Source organism: Eupeodes corollae, chromosome 1, assembly GCF_945859685.1.
Source record: "Eupeodes corollae chromosome 1, idEupCoro1.1, whole genome shotgun sequence".
NCBI lineage: Eukaryota > Metazoa > Arthropoda > Insecta > Diptera > Syrphidae > Eupeodes > Eupeodes corollae.
Window position 1 is genome coordinate 43,265,864 of NC_079147.1, and position 24,450 is coordinate 43,290,313.

General features: G+C 31.9%; 3 protein-coding genes across 4 annotated transcripts in view; 1 reads left to right on the forward strand and 2 right to left on the reverse strand.

Moving 5' to 3' along the window:
• LOC129953704 (pyruvate kinase-like) overlaps window positions 1–6,725 on the reverse strand; it is a 29,181-nt gene extending 22,456 nt beyond the window's left edge. Inside the window, exons 1-2 of one of the 2 annotated variants that reach the window (XM_056067070.1) lie at window positions 6,568–6,717; window positions 255–349 (exon numbers count right to left, since the gene is read on the reverse strand). The gene's annotated coding sequence lies outside the window, so the exon portion shown is untranslated. Of the gene's footprint in view, window positions 1–254; window positions 350–6,567 lie in introns of both variants that reach the window. The other variant, XM_056067069.1, reaches the window with a different exon arrangement.
• A 4,047-nt stretch (window positions 6,726–10,772) lies between these two features.
• Window positions 10,773–11,689, forward strand: LOC129939532 (guanosine-3',5'-bis(diphosphate) 3'-pyrophosphohydrolase MESH1). Its single transcript, XM_056047574.1, has 3 exons — window positions 10,773–10,931; window positions 11,015–11,439; window positions 11,497–11,689. Exons 2-3 carry the CDS (start codon window positions 11,017–11,019, stop codon window positions 11,614–11,616), a joined length of 543 nt encoding a protein of 180 aa, XP_055903549.1. The 5' UTR covers window positions 10,773–10,931; window positions 11,015–11,016; the 3' UTR covers window positions 11,617–11,689.
• On the reverse strand, window positions 11,604–23,894 carry LOC129939531 (probable phosphoserine aminotransferase). The gene is made up of 3 exons (XM_056047573.1): window positions 23,739–23,894; window positions 22,984–23,657; window positions 11,604–12,106 (listed from the first exon to the last, which is right to left on the reverse strand). The coding sequence occupies exons 1-3, from the start codon at window positions 23,790–23,792 to the stop codon at window positions 11,731–11,733; spliced, it is 1,104 nt and encodes a 367-aa protein (XP_055903548.1). The 5' UTR covers window positions 23,793–23,894; the 3' UTR covers window positions 11,604–11,730.
• Window positions 23,895–24,450: the final 556 nt, after the last annotated feature.

Below are 24,450 nucleotides of genomic sequence, written 5' to 3' on the forward strand. Positions count from 1 at the left end.
TCTATATGTTCAATTGTTAAATTCAGTACCTCAGGCTGCTCTGAAGGGTTGTTCTTACATTAACGGTATATGCATACGCAAAAATAAAAAAAAAAGTAAAGTAGATTAGATAAGAATAAAATCAATAGCATTTGCATGCATTATACTATTGACAAATAGACAAGCTTTGGACATCATGACAACAAAAATACAAGACAACACAAGACAAGAAGACACACTTAATTAAGCGTAAATATTATTCAAAAAATTCTTGCCTATTTTAATCACAAACAGTGGAAAGATTGTGTTCTTCTTTGAATTTTTTAAGTTTGTTTGTTTGTAAGCAGGAAACGGAGTTATCCTTAAATTGCTGAAAGTGTTATTTAAAGAAAAAGTTATTCACAAAAGAAACACAAAAAACAACAAAAATTAAAATAATAATATTACAAATAAAATTAATAAAAACAAATATAAGAGTTCGCTAACGAGTAAATAATATTTAATTTTGTATTAAAATGTTTATAAACACGACTTCATTTTAAAGGCCATAATAATCCAAACTACTTCTCTGTATCAAAGAATTGAGTTTGTCACAACTCATAGCATCAAATTTAAGTAAATTATATTAAAACATTAAAAGATCAATTAGAAAATTGTCACTTCAAATTGAAAAATGATCTTTTCGAACTTAAAAGATCACTGAAGATCAGTTCTGGCTATTCATCAAGATAAATTGTGATAAAATATTTTCAAAATCAAAACAATTACCATCGTTTTTAATTAATTTATTTGCTCATTTCAATTCTAACTAATAAATACAAAAACAAAATTAGATTATGCAGATGATGACTTATGGTATCAATTTAAGAAGGAATTTTGCAATTAAGTCAATTTTGCGATAGAAAAAGTAGACCTGAAAATCACGCAAAGATAACATGTCACAGAAGTGCACATACAAATAATATCTCAAGCGCTTATTTATAGAAAAGTTTCGGTAATTTAAAAGCAGTTAATCAGCATTATTAGTCACTCAAATAGTCTTTGGGCAATTCATTGAAAAAAAATAATGACTATCACATGATTAAGCTTCCAAGAGACAAACTTCTAGTCATAGCTTTTCATTATGGAATTTTCGACAATCTTCAACATGAAAGTGCTTTCACAAACTATGATTCATTACCTCATAAGGTTGGTAATTGATAAAGACAGATAAAAAGGGTATATAGGCCGCTTTTTGTGCATATATAAAACCATCACTTAGCTTATGTCGTTCAAGGTTAACATGTGTGTTAGATAAAGGTAAGGATCTCCACCAATTATGAATGAAAGAATTGCGTTTCTTTTTTATAAGAAATCTTATAAAAATCTATTATGTCCTTTTCTATATTTGGAAGAAATCCCTTTTTTAGAGTTCCTCTTCTGAGTTTTCATTTATGATGAATACAAAATGGACACACACAGTTTTGAAGTGGGAAATATAAAGTTAAGTACAGAGATTTGAGACGAAACATAATATTTGAAGGCAGAAAAATACATAAATACTATCTATCAGCAGGGTTAACAAATTAGTAAGACTTAAAACTTAATAAGATTGCACTTTATTGAATAATTTAGGAGCACTTGGATGTCCGAAAGAGAACCTCATTCAAAAAATTTGCTCTTATGACCTCGATATTTATATTTCTAGAAAATTAAAAAAAATTCACCGACCCATATCTTCTAGAACTTGCTCGCAGCAAAACAGCTTGGTGGCGGATATATAATTGCCACTACCGTTCTAGTATCAATTGTGTGATTGGACTCTGTGAAGTCAATTGGCCGGATATCAATTTGACAATTTAGTGTTGAAAATCCAATTTATTATTGAGAATTCAATCAATCAAAATGCCGCAGACAATTTTTTTGGATGTACAGAAAATTATCGAAGCAAAATTGCTTAAAGGCCCATTAAAAACCTCTATGAAACTTTTGACCGTCTTAATTATATGTTGTTATTTTTGTTAATGATTGAGGTTAGCTTTGAATTAACTTTAAACAACCAAATTTTATAAGTAATCAGCCAACAACTAAATAAAAGCTTTCCTTTTTGTAAGCAATATTCAAAATTTGTAAGTTACGAACCTTTGCCAAACTTAATTTGGAATTTATTGATCTAACAATACTTATACCCCGAACAGGTACGAGAAGTTTAGCATTAATAGTTTTTCTTGCAATAAGAAATAATCCTCCAACTCTTAAGTTGGTTAAAATTTTAAAAGTTGCAATTTTGAAGCTGGAAAATAATAAAAGAGAGGATAATATATTATATGAGACCTTCCATCTACATATGTACATAACTAAGAAAGAAAGACCCCTTCAATATAGACAATGCAAACACGACAATCTAATTAAAAAAAAAAACAGAAACTGTACCTATTTTCATTAGGACAACACAACGATTTAAGGTTTCCCACCTCCAGTATATACATATAAAACTTATGTTGTTTAAAAGTCTTCACTGTTCCTCAACGAATAGCAAACAATGTGGGCAACGCAACTGATGGTATCCGATTTAAAAAATGTCACTAGTGTCAAGTTTTTAGTAGAAGTGTAACACGTTAATTTGCTTAAGAAGAAAATATTGGTAGTCCTTTACAAAGTGATGTGATATTTCCTTAAAATAATAATAATTTTGTCTACATTTTGATTTATGGACCTTCATGGTAAAGCATGGAGTTAGCCGTTGCAACGACAATGGTGAGAGGCTTGTGCCATGTTTGTCACAAAATAAGCTGGGTGGCGCCGAATAGACAAGCTTCTTCCAATCAAATATATCACATCGCGATAAGTCGACACTTTTAAAGCAGATGGTTTGATTTCAGAAATAGAAGACGTGCTGATAGGGGTCTTGTCCGTGATCACCATCTTATGGTAGCTACTGCGATTGAAAGGAATTGAAAGTACATCTTTTCTTATTGTTCCTTTTCACACAAGAATACAGTCATTTTACATCAATACATTTTACGATTTTAGAAGCAATATTTGAAAGCTTAATGAGTGCTTCAGTTCTGTTTCTAATGGAATACCACCATTTATGTTAAAAAAATGTGTGGTCTTCAATTTACTATCCATTGTTTCTTCTATTTAAAGAGTCTCTGAAATCTTCTAAGTTCTCAGAACTTTGCACATATTCTAAAAATCTAGTTACGAATTATCATCCTATAGGGAAATTTACTGCTATTCCTAAATTGTTTGAATCCCTTGTCTGTGAAATAATTTCTTTTAAATGCTCTTCTATTGTGAAAATAAAAAAAAAAACCTACAAGTTCTAATTTATTACAACTCTCTACTTTTTTTTATTTTGATTTGAAAAATTAAGGCATGAAATTCTTCTTAATAAAAAATTGAACTTCACTACCGTTTCATTATGTGGATTCTGAATTTCGTTATATCTTAAATATAGATACATATTATAGCGTCATGTTTGGGAGTACCCTTCATGTGAAATTAAAGTCAATTCTGGTGTACCTCAAGGGAGTCACCTTGGTCCATTGCTGTTTATTTTATTTATTACTGATTTGCCTTCTGTATCAAATAATTTTGTATCGCTTATGTATGCAGATGATGTTAAAATTAACTCCATCAAGGATTGTTAAGAGCTACAAGAAGATATAAATCAATTTTGGAAATGCTGCAATACAAATTTTTGATTTTAAATCCTGACAAATGTAAGAATTTATGTGACTATATGTTAATTTCGTCACGTTTGAATTGAGAAACCAGATTTTCTAATCTTGATGTTGTATTGGACTCAAAATTAAAATTAAATAACTTAGGTGGTGCAACAGTCCGTCGTGAACCAGGGCCTAGTGACTTACAACTCTTAACCATTCCTGTGTGCGAGTAATTGCAGGGATGGAGGGGGCCTACAGTTTATATGCCGAATCCGAACGGCTAATTTGAGAAGGCACTTTTTCATGACAAGAATTACTCTTGGAGAAATTGTCAATTCCTCGCAAGAGACAGTACCCGTGAAAAAAACTTTAGGTGGCACAGGCAGGGATCGTACCCAAGACCTCTCGCATGACAGTCCAACGCACTAACCATCATGCCACGGGTACTACGGACTCAAAATTATAAATAAAAAGAGGCGCCATAGTTCGAACAGGGCCATAGTTCGAGCTGCCAACAATAGGTTTTAAGGAGTAAATTCCTTCTTAAGCTAGCCTGACTTAGATTGAAATAGTCCTCTAGTCCTCTTCATCAATTAATCAGTAAATATTATAAACTTAACGTAAGCATTTAAATAATTAAATAAATAAATGAAGTAATTTTTAAAGTAGCTTAAGTTTGATTGTTAACTTTTATGTAATAAGTATGTTAATTAAGGAAGTGGTACAACATTTCTTGGAAAAAAACCAGGAGCTTCAAATCGAATACGCAAACTAGGATACGCAGATGATATTGACATAATTGGAAGAGCGTGATGTCAGATGGGTTAATGAGGGCAAGACTAATTACATATATGCTGTCATCAAAAAGTACATTGAACAACAACGTCTTGGACAAAACGTCACCATGGACAGCTATAACTTCAAGGTAGATAAGGACGTAGTCTACCTATTCACCGCTACAAACACAGACAACGACACCAGCGCTGAAATCAAACGAAGAATAACTCTTGCAAATCCCTGCTTCTTTGGACTAAGAAGGCAATTGAGAAGTAAAGTCCTCTCTCGAACATCTTAAATCACCATCTATAAGACACTCATCATCCCGGTTCTCAAAGAAAAATGAGAGCTTCTTAGGATGCTTCGAGAGAAACATTTTTCGGGTGATTTTCGGTCCCGTATGCATAGATGGAGAATTGAGGAGAAGATATAACGACAAACTGTACGGGCTGTACAGCGACACTGACCTAGTTAGCAGAATTAAAGTCCAACAGCTTAGATGGCTTGGTCATGTAGAGCGAATGGACATCAACGCTCCAGCCCGGAAGGTCTTCGAATCCAATCCCGAGGAACGGCCCAGTAGAGGAAGACCGCGACTCAGGTGGCGCACCCAGGTGGGAGAGGACCTCAACCAACTTGGCGTGCGAAACTGGAGACAGCTAGCTAGGGACCGAGCTGGCTGGAGACGCTTGTTGGTTGGGGCCCAGGTCCGCCCCTGACTGTAGCGCCACCTTAAGTAAGTAAGTAAGGTACAACATTTTTTGTAAAATGGTTTGTTTTGGTCAAAATGTAGGGCCTACTACTGAAGTGAAGACCCAATTGGCCGACTAAACAATATTTACACTTTTATTTTTGCCATGCGAAATAAACTGGAAGAAACAATAGTTTCAGCATTAAGACATTTCAAATAATGAGAACAAATAAATTTTATAAAATCTTAAATTTGAGGAAGATTCAAACTATAATAAGTAAATTGGCCGACACTAACAACATCACCCCATCTATAATTAATCGTTTTTCATTGTTCTTCATTATATCAATATTTCATCAATGCCCATTCAAGTTGAGTTTGAAAATGAAGTGAAGTACCGATCGAAATAACTACCAATTTTTCTGACTGTTAAAAACCAGAAGATCTAATATAACTTGTTATTGAACTTATCAAACCCTTCCTTTTCATGTGTAAGAACCTGTTTCATTTAAACGAATCCCTGCATCTGAACTACTAGGTACCTAAATAACAAAATGCTTGTAAAAAACAAGCTTAATTTTAGATAGCGCTGAATAGAAACATGCAACATTCTGCATAATTTACTCAACCATCAGGTTGTGACGAATAATTATTTTGAAATATACAAATGCCCTCAATTAAGCAGATAGAGCATACATATCAGCCTTATAAGCATACCTACTCATAGATAGGTGCACATAACATGCCTACGTCATGAATCACGATCATCATGAAATTGCACAAGACAAATTTTAAAAATACCGGAACCGGTACCCTAACTAAAATTTCAATATCATCAAACCAAGGTTCCGATAAGTTGAATGACCAAAATGCCGGTTCAGGTGTGCATATACCTATTCAATTCTTAAGAATAATTCTTAAAAAGAAAAATAATAAATCTCAAAAAGTACGTGTAAGTAACAACAATTAAAACTTTACACACAATTTCCAATCCTATTTTAAAACGCAAAAAACATAGATTGTCAATTAATCTTTATCTTTACATTAACTCAAATAGTAGGTAGCCCCCCTCTGAATGTGGATCACGGTCCCAATGAGTGGCTAAAGAAGACAACAAGTACACAACAAATCTCCTGAAAGTCGTATGATTCTTATTTTAAGATTGTTTAAAAAACAAGAGGAATTTTTTATATTTTTCATAAAATAAATACCAACAAAATAGAAACTACTAAGTAGCTTAGCTAGCTAACACATATCGTCATCCAGCAAAGCAAATGACTTTTATTTCACCTCTATGCCGGAATATCTTTGTTTGATGTATTAGACATACAAATTGTAGATAAACGTTTGCATTCAGCTTAGACATGGTTAACATTTTTTAATAATTCAAATTCAAGACACAAGCCGAAGCCCTGAAATTGCACTGGAAATTGAAAATTAAATGATAACTAAAATTAATTTAATTACCTTGCTGATTGTTAGTTTTTTTTAAATTAACACTTAAAAGAAATCTTTAAATACACTAAGAGACAAACTATTGCGAGAAAGTAAATTCAGGCAACTGGAATGGAAATGATCGCGAAAATACAAATGAACCGTCGTCGTCGCTGTTTGCCACTTTGCCAAAAGTCTAACTTCGAATTTAAGTTCGAAAAAATAATGAGTACGAAAGAGCAAGTGTTAAAATTCACACCGTCTGCTAACTAATGAGTGAGTGAGATAGATGATGAGAAGCTTTTATAATTGAGATTTGAGAGAGCGAAAAAGCTTTGGAGCAAAACAATACAATCAGCTGGATAAAAGTTTTCTTGGTTTTGTACTCACTTCCAGTTGATTTTCCATGAACTGGAAAAAATAACTCAAGAGAAAGTGATGCCGTTGTTGATTCTCCATCTCTATTGACTCAAGGTGAAAAAATTATCCAAAACCAAAACACTTATAGAAATGTCATATTGGAAGTGTCATTCGAAACAACCTTGATGCATGCCTAACGTAACGCAGACGAAGTCGAAGCTGTAGCGTGTTTGATTTTTAGCCATAATTTATTTTTGACCTAAGGTTATTTAAACTTTATTTTAAACTGATTTTTCAGTTCGCAAACCAGGGGTGACATAAATAAAAACTAGTGCGTTCTGAAAATCCAATTAAATTGTTAAACAAAATTGTTCAAGCGTTCTGTTAAGAATTGTTGGAATTAAGGAACGATCATTTTGACAAATATGTCAATCTAACAATTAACCAACGGTTCCAGTTAGATTTAACTACTTACTGAACACCTTAGAGGGCTACTACGATATATTCGGTGCTTAGAGCTATAAGGAGCTGGTATGCCGGCTCTCACCTTTGGAGTTTAAATAAATGACCTGGTCCTTCAGGTTGAAGGTTGTGCGCCAAGGTGACTTCCTAAACACGTGAAGAAAAACTAGTTGCGAAAAACCAACAAGCTTCGGATACGGACGGATTTACTGTTAATAACCCACGCAAACGATTTAAGGACAACGAACTTCAGATGTGCGCGTAGAATGTTAGGTTAGGTTAGGTTGGAGTGGCTGTTCAGATGCCATTGACTCACCTAGACCTCAAGGGTCCATTGTGATACCACTAATGAGGTTACTCATGGGAGAGTAATGAACTTAAACAAGCCATTTTGTACTTTTAATGAAGCTAGAGAGACATTTTGTGTCAATCGTTGCAGTTCACTGGTATTATCGAAGAAGGGATTACCGAGAAAGTTATTCCTTCTAATGGAGAATTTTGGACATGTACATAGAGGACTATTTCCTCTTCCTCATCGTTCATGCAGCTTCTACAGAAGTCATTTGTGTAGACCCCTAGCCGCAGAGCATGTCTTCCTATGAGGCAGTGTCCTGTTATTACTCCAATTGTAGAGCTTATACTTTGTCTGCTCAGGGATTTCAAGCCTTTTGACCGTTTTAAGTCTATGCTTGGCCATATTTGCTTGGTTGCTAGGCAGGTGGTACTCTGTGACCATCTAGCATTTGTTGATTCTAGAGCATATTGTTTGAGAAGATATTTGCATGTAGTAAGTGGTGTTCCTATGTTATGTTTTTGTCTAACATTAGGCAGAAGTGTTCCGTTTTTGGCGAGCTCATCGGCTTTGCAATTTTCCATTTGTGGCCCGGCACCCAAATGAGGTAAATATTAAACTGTTCCGTCATCTCATTCAGAGATGATCGACAATCGTGGACTAGTTGAGATTTTGTGGAGACAGACGCGAGAGATTTAAGAGCGGCCTGGCTGTCCGAGAAGATTCGTATATCCTTGCAAGATATGACGTTTTCTTTGAGCCAGGGTAGGCCTCTTTAATCGCCATTACTTTTGCCTGGAAAACACTACATTGATTGGGAAGTCTGTATGATAGACTGAGATTGAGTTGTTCCGAATAGATACCACTTCCAACTCCTTAATCGGTCTTTGAACCGTCTGTATAGAAGTGTACCGCGTAGAATATTAGAGCCCTTAAAAGACCATGCACAGCCGGACAATTGAAGGGATAAAGGACTTTGTCGAAGATCAAACGAACAATTACTCTTGCTAACCTGTGTTTTTTTGGGCAAAGAAAACAAAGAAAAGCCCTCTCATACCCTTCCTGCTAAACTAGCAGAAGCATGGACCGAAGCATGACAAAAGCAAATGAATGCACCTTGAGTTGTTTCACTTTGAAATTCTCCTTGATCTAGCCAACTTGTGTTTAATTTCTGCTCCTGAGTTCTTTACATTTATTTCTAGTTAAAGTCTCTTTTAAATTCAGATTTTTAACATAATTTTTGCATAAATGCCTGATCTATTCAAAATCATTGTGTCATTAAATGTGTTTTACCTTATTTCTTTTAAATTGAACAAATTAAATTGTCATTTATTTCTATTCTGATTTAAATCTATCAAAAATCGAGTGCTTGAGTGATTTTTTTTCTCAATTCTCATCGTCATCATCGTTGCCGTTAAAATATTCTTTCTCCATTTCTATTGTCTCTCTGGGTGAGTTGCAACATTATAAGTGTATGTTCTGCCAATGAAGCAAATTTGATGCTACACAACCTGTATCGATTTCTTTTCATGCCGCAACAAGTTTCACTGTACACCTCCTGGACACACTTCTCCAAAAGCTTTATTTAAATTTAATTTCGATCAGTTGGTTCGTGTATATGATATTGCTCATACTTTACTATTATCACAGACACCAACCATATTTTTGAAGTACACTTATAACGAAATTTTCTTCTACGAATATTATTTTATTTTCTGATTAAAACATCAAAATGTCTGAATGTGGAAAATGTTTAAAAATATGCGACTTTAATGAAAAATATTGTTCCATTCAAATAAGACAAAAAAGGTGCAAATTTTGGTTAATCCTAAATATCTTACAAACAAAATACGCTAGAGACTTGAATTAAATTTTAAATCCTAAATTGTAACGTGATGCATAACAGGTATATTTTTCGACAAAAATCCAATGAATGGTTTTTTATAAATCAAAAAAACTAAAAAAAAATTTGTTCACCTAGAAAATTGTACGACTTAAATATTTAAGTTTATGTTTCTGACATCTGAGAAAATTTTGAGAGAAATCGAATCGACAGTTTTTTTTTATAAAAAATAAAAACCTAAAAAAAACTTTACTCAAAGTTGGTAAAAATTGAATTTCGACTCAAATATCTTTTCAAAAACTTGAGATTAATGCTTCAAACTTAATTTATCTTATAAAAAATATTGTTTTCAACGTTCGGTAAAATTTAATCTAATTGACGGTTTTTTTTACAAAAAATTAAAAACCTAAAAAAAAAACAATACTAAAACTTTGTAAAAATTTACTTCGACTCAAAAAGCTTTTCATAAATTACAAATATTTGCTTCAAACTTATTTTATTTCACAGAAAATATTAATTTCGATATTCCGAAATTTTTTTTATAAAAATCCAACAGTCCGTTTTTTTCATACAAAAATAAAATCTACAAAAAAGTACGCAAAAATTAATACATATAGACAAACTTTTAAGCAAGACAAATCGATAGTCGGGATGGGAAGTTATCAATGTGGGTCGCATCCCAGCCTATGTTTTTGTAGCCCAATCCCCCATTTTACTTTTTTACCACTCACGTGTATTCACCGGATGTGTGTTTTAGGAAGGACGGGTACCGGTCGGGATCGGGACTCTAGACAATAATATATTTCTTCTATGTACATAGATACGCTCAGGATTCAATTGCATTTGTTCACCTACAGGCCTCTAGACCTATTTGTTACATTAACTTGCAATTCGGCTTGCAAACACATACAATAGCTCTTACTTCTTTTACAATCGTCAGTGGATAGAAATAATATTATAGCTCGAGTTTTATTTATTTATTGTTACACTTTTCCATTTATAGCGGATATTAAATAAACAAAATAAGAAACTAATAAATAATTAGAAAATGTATATTTTTGTTCAATTTTTTAAATTCAACATCGCTCTCAATTTATATTTTTATTAAAATTACAAATCTTCCAATTTAAAACCATGTTACCGATTGAGATCTGCTTTCTTTTTTCGAACGCTCCCATGAAACCTTCAAAATGAATAAACTTGATTGGTCTAACGATAAAATGCAAGAATGGGTTTTTGTTTCATTTTACGCATACATTCTCACATTTTATAACCCTCAGCTTTTGGGCAAACCGAAATGTCACTCTAAGATTTTCATCTTAGTAATTGAGTATTTTTGGTTTCGTGGTTTGCTTTGTTTTGTTACGCTATCAAATATCTAATATCTACATTTTCTATAATTTTAAATTTATTTTATTATTATTTTGCAGAAGCATTTAGGTCTGATACCTTATACCTTTCAAAATACAGCTAATGCAACAATTTAAACCGCTTAAATACACTTTCATTCATTTCATATTCAGATATGACCCCGAATCCTTTAGCTGATCTCATGCGATGCGTGCAATTTGCTGCTCACAAACATAAGGATCAACGCAGAAAGGAACCCAGCAAACCACCGTTCATTAATCACCCCATTAACGTTGCAACAATTTTAGCTGTTGAAGCTAATATCGACGATAAGGAAGTGCTACAAGCTGCTCTTCTTCATGATACCGTTGAAGACACCGACACGACTTTTGAAGAAATTGAAACGGCATTTGGAAAGAATGTCGCTGATATTGTTCGAGAAGTAACCGATGACAAAAGTCTACCGAAACTTGAAAGAAAACAACTTCAAATCGAACATGCGAAGACTTCAAGCACAAAGGCAAAATTAGTCAAACTAGCTGATAAGTTAGATAATCTCAGGGATTTACAAATTGTTCTACCCGAAGGATGGCCCCAGGTGAGCTTCCGATTTTCACTTATTTAACATTTGATAGTAATATTGTTATGTTCATAGGAACGCGGTGAAGAATTTTTCGTTTGGGCTAAGAAAGTTGTTGACAATCTTCGTGGAACCAATGAAATTCTGGAATCAAAACTTGATGAAATTTTCAGACACAAAAATCTACTTCAATGATTTATTTATGTTATTTATGTTTTACTTTAATAAACTAAGACTGTCCAAATAAATGTTCTCATTAACATTTTAATTTGCTTAAAATTAATATTATTCTGTTTGTGTATATTTTGCTCAATGGTTTTTCTTGCTCTCAAGGAAGCTAACCATTAAATCAGCCAAAACTTGTGTCTCAGGAATGGTCATGGCATTGTATAGAGATGCTCGAATTCCACCAACTGAACGATGTCCTTTCAATTGAATCAAATGTTTGCTTTCGCATAGTTTCAAGAATTCATTTTCCAAGTCATCAACGCCTGCCGCACTGCCAATTCTGAATGGCACATTCATGCGGGATCGGACTTCCTTCTCAACTGGACACACGTATAGGCCGTTTGATTTGTCAATAATATCGTAGATGAGTTTGGATTTGATGAGAGAGTTTTTGTACATTGCTTGGAGGCCACCACTGCGTTTGATCCATTTGAAGACGAGGCTCATAACGTGAACACTGAAATAAATAAGCATAGACAATCAATAAAATTAAAGTATTATAAAAAAATGGATCTTTAAAGCGAGAGTTATAGGCGAAAAATTATCTAGTTCTGTTTATACTATTTCGTCTTCTATTCAACAAGTAGGTCCTCATTTTTTGAATCAAGGTACAATGGTCAGGAATGAAAATCCGTGTTTATATATTCACATAAGAATTAATAGATTTTTACGAATTTACCAATTACTTGAAATCTTTCGCTTATGAGGAAGACTTTGACTGAAGTAAGTAAGATAGCTTAAAATTGAAAGGAATTTATTTAAGGTTGAGAAACGTTTTTAAGAATTGAATCAAAATTATTTTTGATAAGAACATGGACTCGAATATTCTGATGCAAATGAGAGTCCTGTTTTTGACATTCTTGATGTGCTGCTGAAAAAGAACTTCTATACTAAGCATTACGTCAGAAATTGAGCACATGGGTGAACTTATGAAAAATCCTCAAACTGTGAATGCTACACCAAAATTGTTTGAGAAGGCGAGGAGGGGAATGCAACTGGACATAAAACTTTACAGCAATCTTTAGGCAAGGTACTTTATGGCTTAAAGCTACCAAAGATGTGTAAGCTGACCATTAGAAAAAAAGGAGAAGTTAGAAATTAGTTTTTGACGTGCATTATTTTTATATTCATGTGCATTGACAAGGAAATAATGAGAATTGTAATGCATTCGACATTCGCTTAGTATGGTTAAAGAACTAATATCTGTACTTCACAGAATAGCCAGTAGAGCGAAATCCCTTGTGATGCAAATACTGAGCATCACAAGATCGAGATGTTCAATTTCATTGATGTTTGTTTTACCTATAAATAATGACGAGGGTGTAGGTATATTTAATTTTAACTTCAACATCGTTTTTTAAGGCTTTTAAGGCCGGTTTTTTTTTTTAAACTCTTACCATATTTTGTTGTTGCAGTCTCACATCCGAAAAAGAGGGATGTGAGTCTGGAAATGAATATCAAAAGGTAAGACTCAGCGAAGCAATATATTGTAATGTGTGTACACTATTTATCTCTTTTAATATCGTGTTATGGTAGAATAAGGGCAACATCTAGTGATTAAGAGGAGAACTCGCTTCGTTAAGCATCGAGAACAACCTTGTAGATTCTCGAATCGATTTAAGGCATATAAATAGGTGCTCGGAAGCGAAGCGGTTCATTATTGGTTGTAAACTGCGATAAAGTAAAGACAGTTTTTAAAAAGTAATATTTGAAAGTGTTCAATAAATAAATTTAAAACAATTTAAATAAAGTAAAATTGTGTTTTATTTACAAGTGTGAATAAGTTTCAATTGTCGGACCATGCCGAATATTACCATATTGAATTATAATTTACAGACAGGAGATTATTTATAAAAAAAGAAGGGCATCGAGGACAAAACAGATCCCTTGTGCATATCCTCCAAAACAACTTGTATTGATTGTTTAAAAGAAAAAGACGGGTTTCGGAGAGACTGAAAGTACTTACATTTTCGATAAGAGAAAATAGGTCCACACATTTAAAAGCTAAGAAATTTTGTTTTTTTTTTTTGATTGACTGATCAAATGTTGTTTTACAACTATTCGGAACGAGCTTAGAATACATATTCAGAATCATAAGGGAGATAGGAACCAAACCACCGTATTAATGTACTTTGAGATCTTTCTCGCGACAGTACGATTACGATGGGGATGCCATAACATTATAAAGCAAAGTCGAATTGTACTCAAGTTTTGGACAAAGAAGAACACACAGATTACAGCCAGATCATAAAGGGTTACACAATTCTTTCCTCGTGTAAGAAATTCGAGAAATAAATACCAATTAGATGGAATACCATCCTGATGTTATTAAAAGCACTGAAAGCCTTTGTTGTGAATATTTGATTGTCAACATGTATAGTTGTGTTAGTCACTAGGCCCTAGTTCTTAACGGGCTATTGGACCCTTTATTTTATTTAAACTTCAAATATTTATAAAACAAAACTCGTGGTTTTAACGATTTTTGATGTGGATTATCAGCGATAATCAAAAATACATATTAACGAGCTTGAATCATGTTTTTATTTTTTAAACAAAATCAGAAGTTATTTAATGATGGTGCCGTTAAGGGTGCAATATCGTCATGAATCTATGCCAATGAGACTCATGAATTATTATTGTGTTTTCATTGTAAGGCTGGAAATATACACAGCTACCTTAGAGCTCTAAAAAGACTTACTTACTTTTTAACTTCAAAAAATGTTTGCCTTAAGAACAGGAAACTACCTTTGCGTTTACTCACTAAAACCATTTAAGATGTAGGTGTAAGCATATTATCATGGAATCGGACACACTCAGGCCAGTTTAATGGCCCATTGTGATAGCACATGAATCTTGAGGCTTTCTCCTAAGCTCAATGGAACCAGTTTGAGTCCCTTACGAAACGTGGGAGGTTAATTATGTTAATATGATTTAGATCGTTAGAAAAGAATTTTTGAGCTAGAGCAAGGCATGTAAAGAGAAGGTGAAGAACTGTTTTCTCCTCTCATCGTCCATACAGCTACTGCAAAAGTCATTTGAGAATACCCGCGTGGCGTGCTTTCCTATTAGACAGTGTCCGTTTATGACACCAATTATCGACCTTGTATGCGATCTGCATAGAGAGATGCAAGCAAGCACCGTGATCGCTTTAAATCTAATGTTGGCCAGATGTTTCTTGTTAACTGACGCGTGGTGATGTTTTTTCATCTGGTGTTTTCCTTCTTCATAGCGTCTTGCATTAGCAATATTTTACAAGTAGCGATTGGTATGTCATCATTTGCCAAACGTGGTAGAATGGGCTGTACTGTACCGTTCCTGCCTTACAGTGACCTGGAATGTCTCTTTGACCGGCACATAGCAAAGGTGAATGTTAAACTGTTGTGTCATCGCCATTAGAGATGATCGGTAGTTATGGACTGTTATAGAATTTGTACAGACAGAGTCCAGAGATTTGATAGCGAAAACATGCCACTGATTTAAGTGACTATGATTTTGATAAATAAAGTAAATCTGCTCCAAATCCAAATTGAAATCCAATGACCCTTATGGTTAAGAAGCGTCTAAAGTGCACCAATGAATACAAACATTTCACTGCTGAAGATTGGAATAAAGTTGGTTATTGAATTTCTAGAGTCCTTTAAATAATTAACGAAAAACAAAATTATATATACATATTTCGAGGTTTGTTTTTTATTTGTTGGATTTGTCAGTATACCAAAATTTGTGCGAAGACAACCAGGCGAATAAAACACCCTCTATCTATAATGGATTGGTAATTAAGTATCAGTCAAGACGGGGTCCCCTTTATTTTTCTAATAATAATTAAAAGTTCTTAAAGACGTTTTAATGCCACAAAAGCGAAAATGGTTTTTAAAGCCAAAAAAAAAGGTGTCACGAAGTTTTTTTGTTGAAAAAACTAAAATTATTGTATTGTGTTAGCCTTGAACTTCTGCAACGAAAGCACACAATTTTAATAACAACAAAAAGTTTTCTAATTTTAAAGCTTAGTGCGGAAAATCTAATCAAGATTAGATTAGATTTTATTATTTTTTCCAATAATAAAGTTTACAAAATTTACAATTCAAATTTTAGTACATAAAAAGTTATGGGCGTGGCATTGCCGTCTGCCCGATTGATTCGTTAAACATTTTGTATGTATGTAATATAAAACAATAATTTTAAAGTAATTTAAATGAAAATTAAAACTTCTTACTCAGAATTTTGTAAGTAAACAAAATACAAAAAAGAGAAAAAACAAGAGAAATTTACATTTTGGATCTTTTACAAGAAGAAAATGAACAATAATTTAAAATCGTGATGAAAAGTACCTGTCGCAAGATCATGATGTAACTACTATGTAAATTCAGTATTTATGTAGTGTCTATATTTGAGTGCACCTTTAAGATAACTATTGAGGGCTACCCAATTAGAACCATTCAATATGGTTTTAGTTTGTTCCAAAGTCAAAGTCAACTCACCGAAGTAATTGCATCTTAAGTCTCTGTAGATAGGGCATATTGCTAAAAGATGAAAAGTGTCTTCTCATTGTGTCTCAATATTTATGTTTTTTGAACCATTTAAATTAAGCATATCACATCTAGCTTTGCAAATTAAAGAAATCGATGGGATGTTATTCGAATCGTTAAAATAGTTGTTGCAGTTTAGGCTCAAGCTGAGCTCTGGGTAGATCGGTCTGTTGATAGAGTTAGTAGCTTGTTGAATGCACTCGTTGTGCTGATGAGTGTCGTGAAGCTCGAGTAACTTGTACTGATTTTGCTTCAATTCAGCCCGGTCTTCGTATTGCAATTTTAAGTTGAATCAACATTTATCAGTTTTTTCTCAAGGTGAAGAGAAAACTTCATGTTTGATTGCAGTTTAACACCAAGGTATTTGTATCGCGTGACTGTTCCAATTGATTCACCATCTAGAAACCATTTTTCGCCGTTTCCCAATTTTGTTTGCCTGTTGCGAATGATTATAATTTTTGATTTTTCTAAATTGATTGCAAGCCTGCAGGTTTTACAATAAGTATTGAGTTTATTAATCATAAGTTAAAGACTCTGCGGAGATTCAGCAAACATAACGACGTCGTCAGCATAAAGAAGCACTTTAATTCTTATTTTTGCTACGCATACTCCAGCAGGTAGATGAGAAGAATGAACAGTGAAAACAATATTGCTCTCAGAAGACAGCCTTGCTTCACTCCTAATGGTGTGTAAAACCATTCCGACATACTTTTGTCAACCCACACCGATTGTGGAGTATTTTAGTACATATTTCTGAGGACTTTTAACAGCTTCGGAGACAATACGTTCTGTGACAGTTTGTAGAACAATGCATTGCGATCAATAGGGTCAAAAGCTGCTTAAAAGTCGACAAAAAACATGTACATTTTTTTATTATGTTTCAGAAAACTATGGGCAATGGTAGTCACAGTGAAAATGTTGTCTATTGTTGAGTAGCCTTTACCAAAACCTGCTTGATACTCATTTAATACTTCGTTTCTTTCTATCCATTCGTTTATTCGATTAAGTAGAATTGCAGAGAAAATGTTTTGCTGTTGAGCTCATGAACAATATACTCCTGTAGTTACATGCCAAATTAACATCACCTTTTTTATAGATCGGGTACACAGCATCTTTAAATTTTTGAGGAACTATACCGGTTCTGAAGATGAAATTGAAGGCGTCAAGCATGTGCGTTAGGAACTCGATAGGAGCATTTTTTTTGTTTTTGTTAGGGATTCGATCAGGACATGGTGCTTTTCGGTTCTTAAAGCTATACAGGCTCAACTGTAGCTCATTTAGAGTTATTTCCCTATCAAGTAGATTATTTTCGACAAGTGGTTCTGCGTAGTGAAAGTTGTGGTCTTCCAAGTGGCAGGGATTCAGCAATATTTTGAAGTGTTCGGCCAATTTTCCTGCCCCTAAGTGAGAGCTCTATAGCTATTGCATTTTCTTGCGGTGAAGCATTCTTGGTCGAACCATTTTTGACGGTAGTTATTAGATTTTGATGGGGTAGAATTTATGTGTGCGCCTTCCTTTCTAGATTTGTTTAAAAAACGTATTTTTTCCTCGTTTCGAAGTTCCAATGTAGTTAAAGTGACAAAACAGTACTGAGCTGAAAAATACTATGAATAAAGTCATGCCACGAAGATGAACAAAAGCATTATTTAAGCAAAAGGTCTTCAAAAATAATAACTATCTAGATCATTTCTCTATACACCTTTGTTTCCATCAAGCCTTTTGAATTTCATTTTAAATATTTTTAACTTTCAATAGGAAGTTATTGTAATTGGTCTGATTTGTCGAATTGAAAATTTTGACATTTCTCGACGTTTCAAGATCCTTAGAGTCGAAATAAAAGATTTTCCATAGTTCAAGAACCAGTAGAGATATTGACTTCAAATAAATTTTGTTATACAGATAATAAGGCAGAAAGATGCAAAAAGGACTCTCGAAAAAAAATTGAGTGGATAGTTTTTTTAACAAAGCAATTTACAAAAAAAAATTAAAATTTTGGTTAACCCTAAATATCTCACGAACCAATAAGGCTAGAGACTTAAATTAAATTGTATGTTATATATTGCACCGTAATACCAAGCTAGCATATTTTTGGAAAAAAATACAACTAACGGTTTTTTATAAATAAAAAATCTGAAAAATAATATTTGTCACTTTTATCTCCAAAATAATTGTATGCAACGAGAAATAACGTTTTTGACATCTATTCTAGTGGACAGTTTATGATAAAAAAGATAAACAAAAGTTAGTAAAATATAAATTTTCGAATCAAATACCTTTTCACAAATTTGAGCTTTTGGCTTTTATCTTATAGAAATAGTGTTTTTAACATTCGGAAAAAATTTGAGAAAAACCGAATTGACAGTCTTTTTTATAAAAACTAAAACCTTAAACAAAAATACTAAAAGTTGGTAAAAATTGATTTTCGACTCAAATATCTTTTCAAAAGTTTAAGATAATGGCTTTCAACTTATTTTATCTTATAAGAAATATTTGGACAAATTTTGAGAAAAAATCTATTTTACAATTTTCTAACAAAAAATAAAAACCTATACAGATTATAGCTTATAACTTATTTTATCTTATAAGAAATATTGTTTTTAACATTCGGAAAAAATTTGAGAAAAATCGAATAGACAGGTTTACAAAAAACTAAAAAAAAAAATTACAAAAGTTGATAAAAATTGATTTTCGACTCAAATATCTTTTTCCAAACTTTGAGATATTATCTTAAAACTACTTTTATATTTTAAAAAATATTATTGTCAACTTTCAGTAAAATTTTGAGAAAAAAAATCGAAATGACAGTTTTTTTAAAATACTAATACAAAAATTTGGTAAAAATTGACTTTCGACTCAAATATCTTTTCAAAACTTTTTAATTACGGCTTCGAACTAATTTTATTTTATAAGATATATTGTTTTCAACATTCGGTAAAATTTTGAGAAAATCGAATTGTAGTTTTTTTACAAAAAATAATAACCTAAAAAAAAAACAATACTAGAACTTGGTAAAAATTTACTTTCACCTTAAATATCTTTTCCAAAAATTTAAAATATTGGCTTCAAACTTATTTCATCTCACAGAAAATATTGTTTTCGACATTTAGTAAATCTCTTATAAAAATTCAACAGTCCGTTTTTTTTCATAGACAAATAAAATCTACAAAAAATAGTACACAAATTTGGTAAAAATTAATGTTCGGTTCTCGATATCTTTTAAACAATAATAATAAATATCATTCATCTAATTTGTATTTGTTTATATAAGAAATAAAAACTTTTAAGAAATGCTACTAAAATTGGTAAAATATCGGCTTTCGAATAAAATCTCGTTAACAAAAATAGATTTTGAAATAAATTTAAAAATTTAAAAATAAATTTAAAAAAAGTCATATGCAAAATATTGTTGTTATTTTCAATTTTTTTAAAATAATTCAACTGACACCTTTTGTAACAAAACACGAAAACCTACAAACCTTTTAAGCAAGACAAATCGACAGACGGGATGGGAAGTTACCAGTGTGGATCGCATCCCACCCTCTTTTTTGTGTTTAAATTTCTAACATTGATTAAACCTAATAATATGACATAAGACTGACTACTCTGGCCGACACTATTATTTCTTTTTAAAACGACTTTTATGCAAATATCGCCTCTCAATTTTTTTCATCACATCAAGTTTTTAAAATATGAACTTTTAAATATGTTAAAAACAATCAAAAACTCTGTTTTTAAGGCTAAATTGAAACTCGAAATATCTCTTAACTATAAATTGTTAATGATTTTCCAAAGCACAAATCTTTGTCTTTTAGATAAAATTTAAATCATTTCAGTATCGTAATTAGTTTCTGGAAATTCTCATTAGGTGTTAGTCTTTGGTTGACTCTAAATACATTTTTTAGCAAACCTTAAATTAGATACTTTCATAGTTTTGAAGAATAAGTTTTGGTGTTAATGTTTAGTGCTGAATTCCAATCTAAACTTTAATTTTAAATATTTGCTAAAGTTTTTTAAAATACCCGCCTTCAACATTATTAACTTCCCATAGGAAGTTATTGTAATGGGTCCGATTTGTCAAATTGAAAATTTTGACATTTCTCGACGTTTCAAGGTCCCTAGAGTCGACATAAAAGATTTTTAGAAAGATGTCTGTGCGTGCGTGTGTACGTACGTTTGTACGTCCGTACGTCCGTACGTTCGCGACGTTTTTTTCGTCGTCCATAGCTCAAGAACCAGAAGGGATATCGACTTCAAATAAATTTTGTTATACAGATAATAAGGCAGAAAGATGCAGAAAGGGCTCTCAAGAAAATTGCGTGGGTGGTTTTTTTTACCATAGCATAGCAGTTTGAAAAAAAGGTGAAAATTTTGGTTAACCCTAAATATCTTACGAACCAAAAACGCCAGAGACTTGATTTAAATTTTATATAATAGATTGTAACGTGATACCAAACAGGTATATTTTTTGAAAAAAATCAATATAACGGTTTTTTTTTTTAAATCAATAAAACTGAAAAAAAAATTTGTCACCTCCAAAATTTTACGACTGAAATATGATTTTATCTCTAAAACAATTTTGTGCAACGAAGAATAATGTTTTTGACATCTGATAAAATTTTGAGAAAAATCTAATTGACAGTTTTTTTTATAAAAAATAAAAATCTAAAAAAAACATTACTCAAAGTTCGTAAAAATTGAATATCGATTCAAATATCTTTTCAAAAACATTAAATTTAGGCTTCAAACTTATTTTATCTTATAAGAAATATTGTTTTCAACATTCTGAAAAATTTTGAGAAAAATCGAATTGACAGTTTTTTTTACAAAAAATAAAAACCTAAACAAAAATTTATAAAAGTTGGTAAAAATTGATTTTCGACTCGAATATCTTTTCAAAACTTTGAGATATTGGCTTTAATTTACTTTTATCTTTCAAAAAATCTTGTTGTCAACATTCAGTTAAAGTTTGAAAAAAATCGAATTGACATTTTTTTTTACAAAAAATAAAAACCTAAACAAAAATTATAAAAGTTGGTAAAAATTGATTTTCGACTCAAATATCTTTTCAAAACTTAGAGATATTGGCTTTAATTTACTTTTATCTTTCAAAAAATCTTGTTGTCAACATTCAGTTAAAGTTTGAAAAAAATCGAATTGACAGTTTTTTTTACAAAAAATAAAAACCTAAAAAAAAATGTATAAAAGTTGGTAAAAATTGATTTTCGACTCAAATATCTTTTCAAAACTTTGAGATATTGGCTTTAATTTACTTTTATTTTTCAAAAAATCTTGCTCTCAACATTCAATTAAAGTTTGAAAAAAATCGAATTGACATTTTTTTTACAAAAAATAAAAACCTAAAAAAATGTATAAAAGTTGGTAAAAATTGATTTTTGACTCCAAAATCTCTTTAAAAATTTTAAGTATTGGCTTTAAAGTAATTTTATCTCATAAGAAATATTGTTGGTAAAATTTAAAAAAAATCGAATTGACAGTTTTTTTTACAAAAAATAAAACTCTAAAATAAAAACAATACTAAAACTTCGTAAAAATTTACTTTCGACTAAAATAGCTTTTCAAAACTTAAAAATATTGGCTTGAAATTTATTTTATTTCACAGAAAATATTGTTTTCGATATTCAGTCATTTTTATATAAAAATCCAAGTCCGTTTTTTCATATAAAAAATAAAATCTACAAAAAGAGTACCCAAATTTGGTAAAAATTGATACGAGTACAAAAAGACAAACTTTTAAGCAAGACAAATCGACAGACGGGATGGGAAGTTATCAGTGTGGGTCGCATCCCAGCCTCTTTTTATTAATTTTGTTTTAATATATTTCAAAACTCGATTTAATAGAATTGTTTAGATAACAGATTTGGTTCAAGAACAAAATTTACTTTCAGATCGTTTTACCTTTTTCTGTTGAAAACCGTTTTAGCAGAATAACTACATTCAGATTTTTGACAGGTGAAATCTAACAACTCATGAAGATTATTCGAATATTATATGAAATAATATTAATGTTTTAACCGTATATTGAAGAAAGGGATTATTGGTTTGGAAAACCATTCGGAATTGTGTTGGGAAAAAGCTACTTTATAAATTTAGATATCCTCAAAAAGCACACTTTTTTTATCAAATTTTAAAAATAACTCAAAAACCTTTGAAGCCGGATCTAAATTATGGCCATTATAAAAGTGCAAATATATTGACAGTAAGAATACCTTGTTGATCAATTATATAAGCCGTATAAGGCCTAACCTTAAAAACAAAATCTTCTGTAGGAGGTACTTGTGTATAGTTTATGATATAATTTAGGAGTTTCTAAAAATACTTTATTCTTGTAATCAATATTATTGAACTTGTAAGATAAAAACAAATTTTAAAACTTATCTCATCCTAACTCCTCATAGATTACAATAATATTTATTTATTATGTTTGTTGACATTATCAACCGCTAGTTAATTCTAGTTACTATTATTATCTACAGCAACAGTTCGCAAGTTGTTTTTTAAAATAATTATCTAAAATAGCATTCAGTTTGTTATCTTCAAACATAATCTGCTCATAGTGACTAAATAGTTCCTAATCGAATCAAAAATATTTTTTTGATACAATTAAACCAACGTCAAACAAGTGATAACATTCTGACGTCACAAAAGTTGATAGAATACACAAAAAGTTCCATCAGTCAGTCCCTTCCCTAATAACATGTGATTGTGATTATGTTGTTTTGATTAATTTTTGTATACGTAATTTACATAAATTATGTTATGTAGAAAAGATTCAATGTAAGGTACTCACATAAAAGTCGGTGGGGTATTGTAAATTGAATTGTTTTTCTCGGTTATGGTGAAATCCAGAATTGATGGTGTTATCTTCATTGGATTGCCCAATAGATCTTCCCTCACAATTACCACAGTAATACCAGCTGTTCCGATATTCTTCTGCGCTCCAGCAAAAATCACACCAAATTTGCTCACATCAATCGGTCGAGATAGGAAATTCGATGACATATCACAGACTAATGGAACACCTTTGGTCTCTGGTACAAAATTGAATTCAACTCCATCAACTGTCTCATTGTCACAATAATAGACATATGATGCGTTTGGATCTAAATTCCATGTGCTCTGACTTGGAACTGATGTGTATTTTTGTACCTTTGGCAAAATCAGATTAACCGAACCATATTGGGCTGCTTCTTTAGCGGCTTTTGCGGACCAAGAACCTGTCACCACGTAATCAGCTGTACCTGTGCGACCCATTAGATTGAGAGCAACAGCCGAAAACATTCCGGTACCACCACCTTGCATAAAGAGGATTTTATAATTAGCTGGAACTCCAATCAATTCTCGGACATCTTTCAAGGCGTCTTCGTTTATTTTAAAGTAACCAGCCGATCGATGTGACATTTCCATGACACTTAGACCAGTTCCCTCATAATCAATCAAGTTCTTTTGTACTTCTTTTAAGACCTACAGTAAAAATATAAATTGATAAAAGTGAAACCACTTTAAAAAAAATAAATAAAAAAGGTCTACAAGGTTGGTACATACCTCTTCAGGTAATTTGGCTGGGCCAGCACCGAAATTAATGATTTTCTTTGCCATTTTATATATATTTTTCGTGGAATATAATTATTTTTATTATTAAAATCGTAAGACCTCACTCGACGATAGTTTTTTCTTGACTGATCTTCCGGAGGCAAAGTGATATTTTATGAAGCTCAAGTTATGGAAATGGAAAGTCTGCCTGCCTCAGCGAATAGGGTAGGGTAGGCTAGGGCAGTGAATGTGTGGTATCAGTATGTTGTGTGCAGGCTTGCCAGAGTGAGCTATTCATGGGAAATTGGCCTCTCTTCTTCTAAAAATTGCTTCATAAATCTACGTAGTCAAAATTTAACCAGCTTTGTAAATGAAAAATTGCACTTCAAAGCTAGTCAATCCGGGACTGTCATAGTACTGACAAATGCAAATAAATAAAATAAGAAACATTTTGTATTTCATAACTTTAAATAATCTGTTTTGTTCTTTAATTCAATAAAATGAACTTTAAGTGAGTTATGTTTGTATTTAAATACTGAATGATTTCATACGTTCGTATGTCCGTACGTGCGCGACGTTTTTTTCGTTGTCCATAGCTCAAGAACCAGAAGAGATATCGACTTCAAATAAATTTTGTTATACAGATAAAAAGGCAGAAAGGCTCTCAAGAAAATTGCGTGGGCGGTTTTTTTTAACATAACAGTTTCAAAAAAGGTGAAAACTT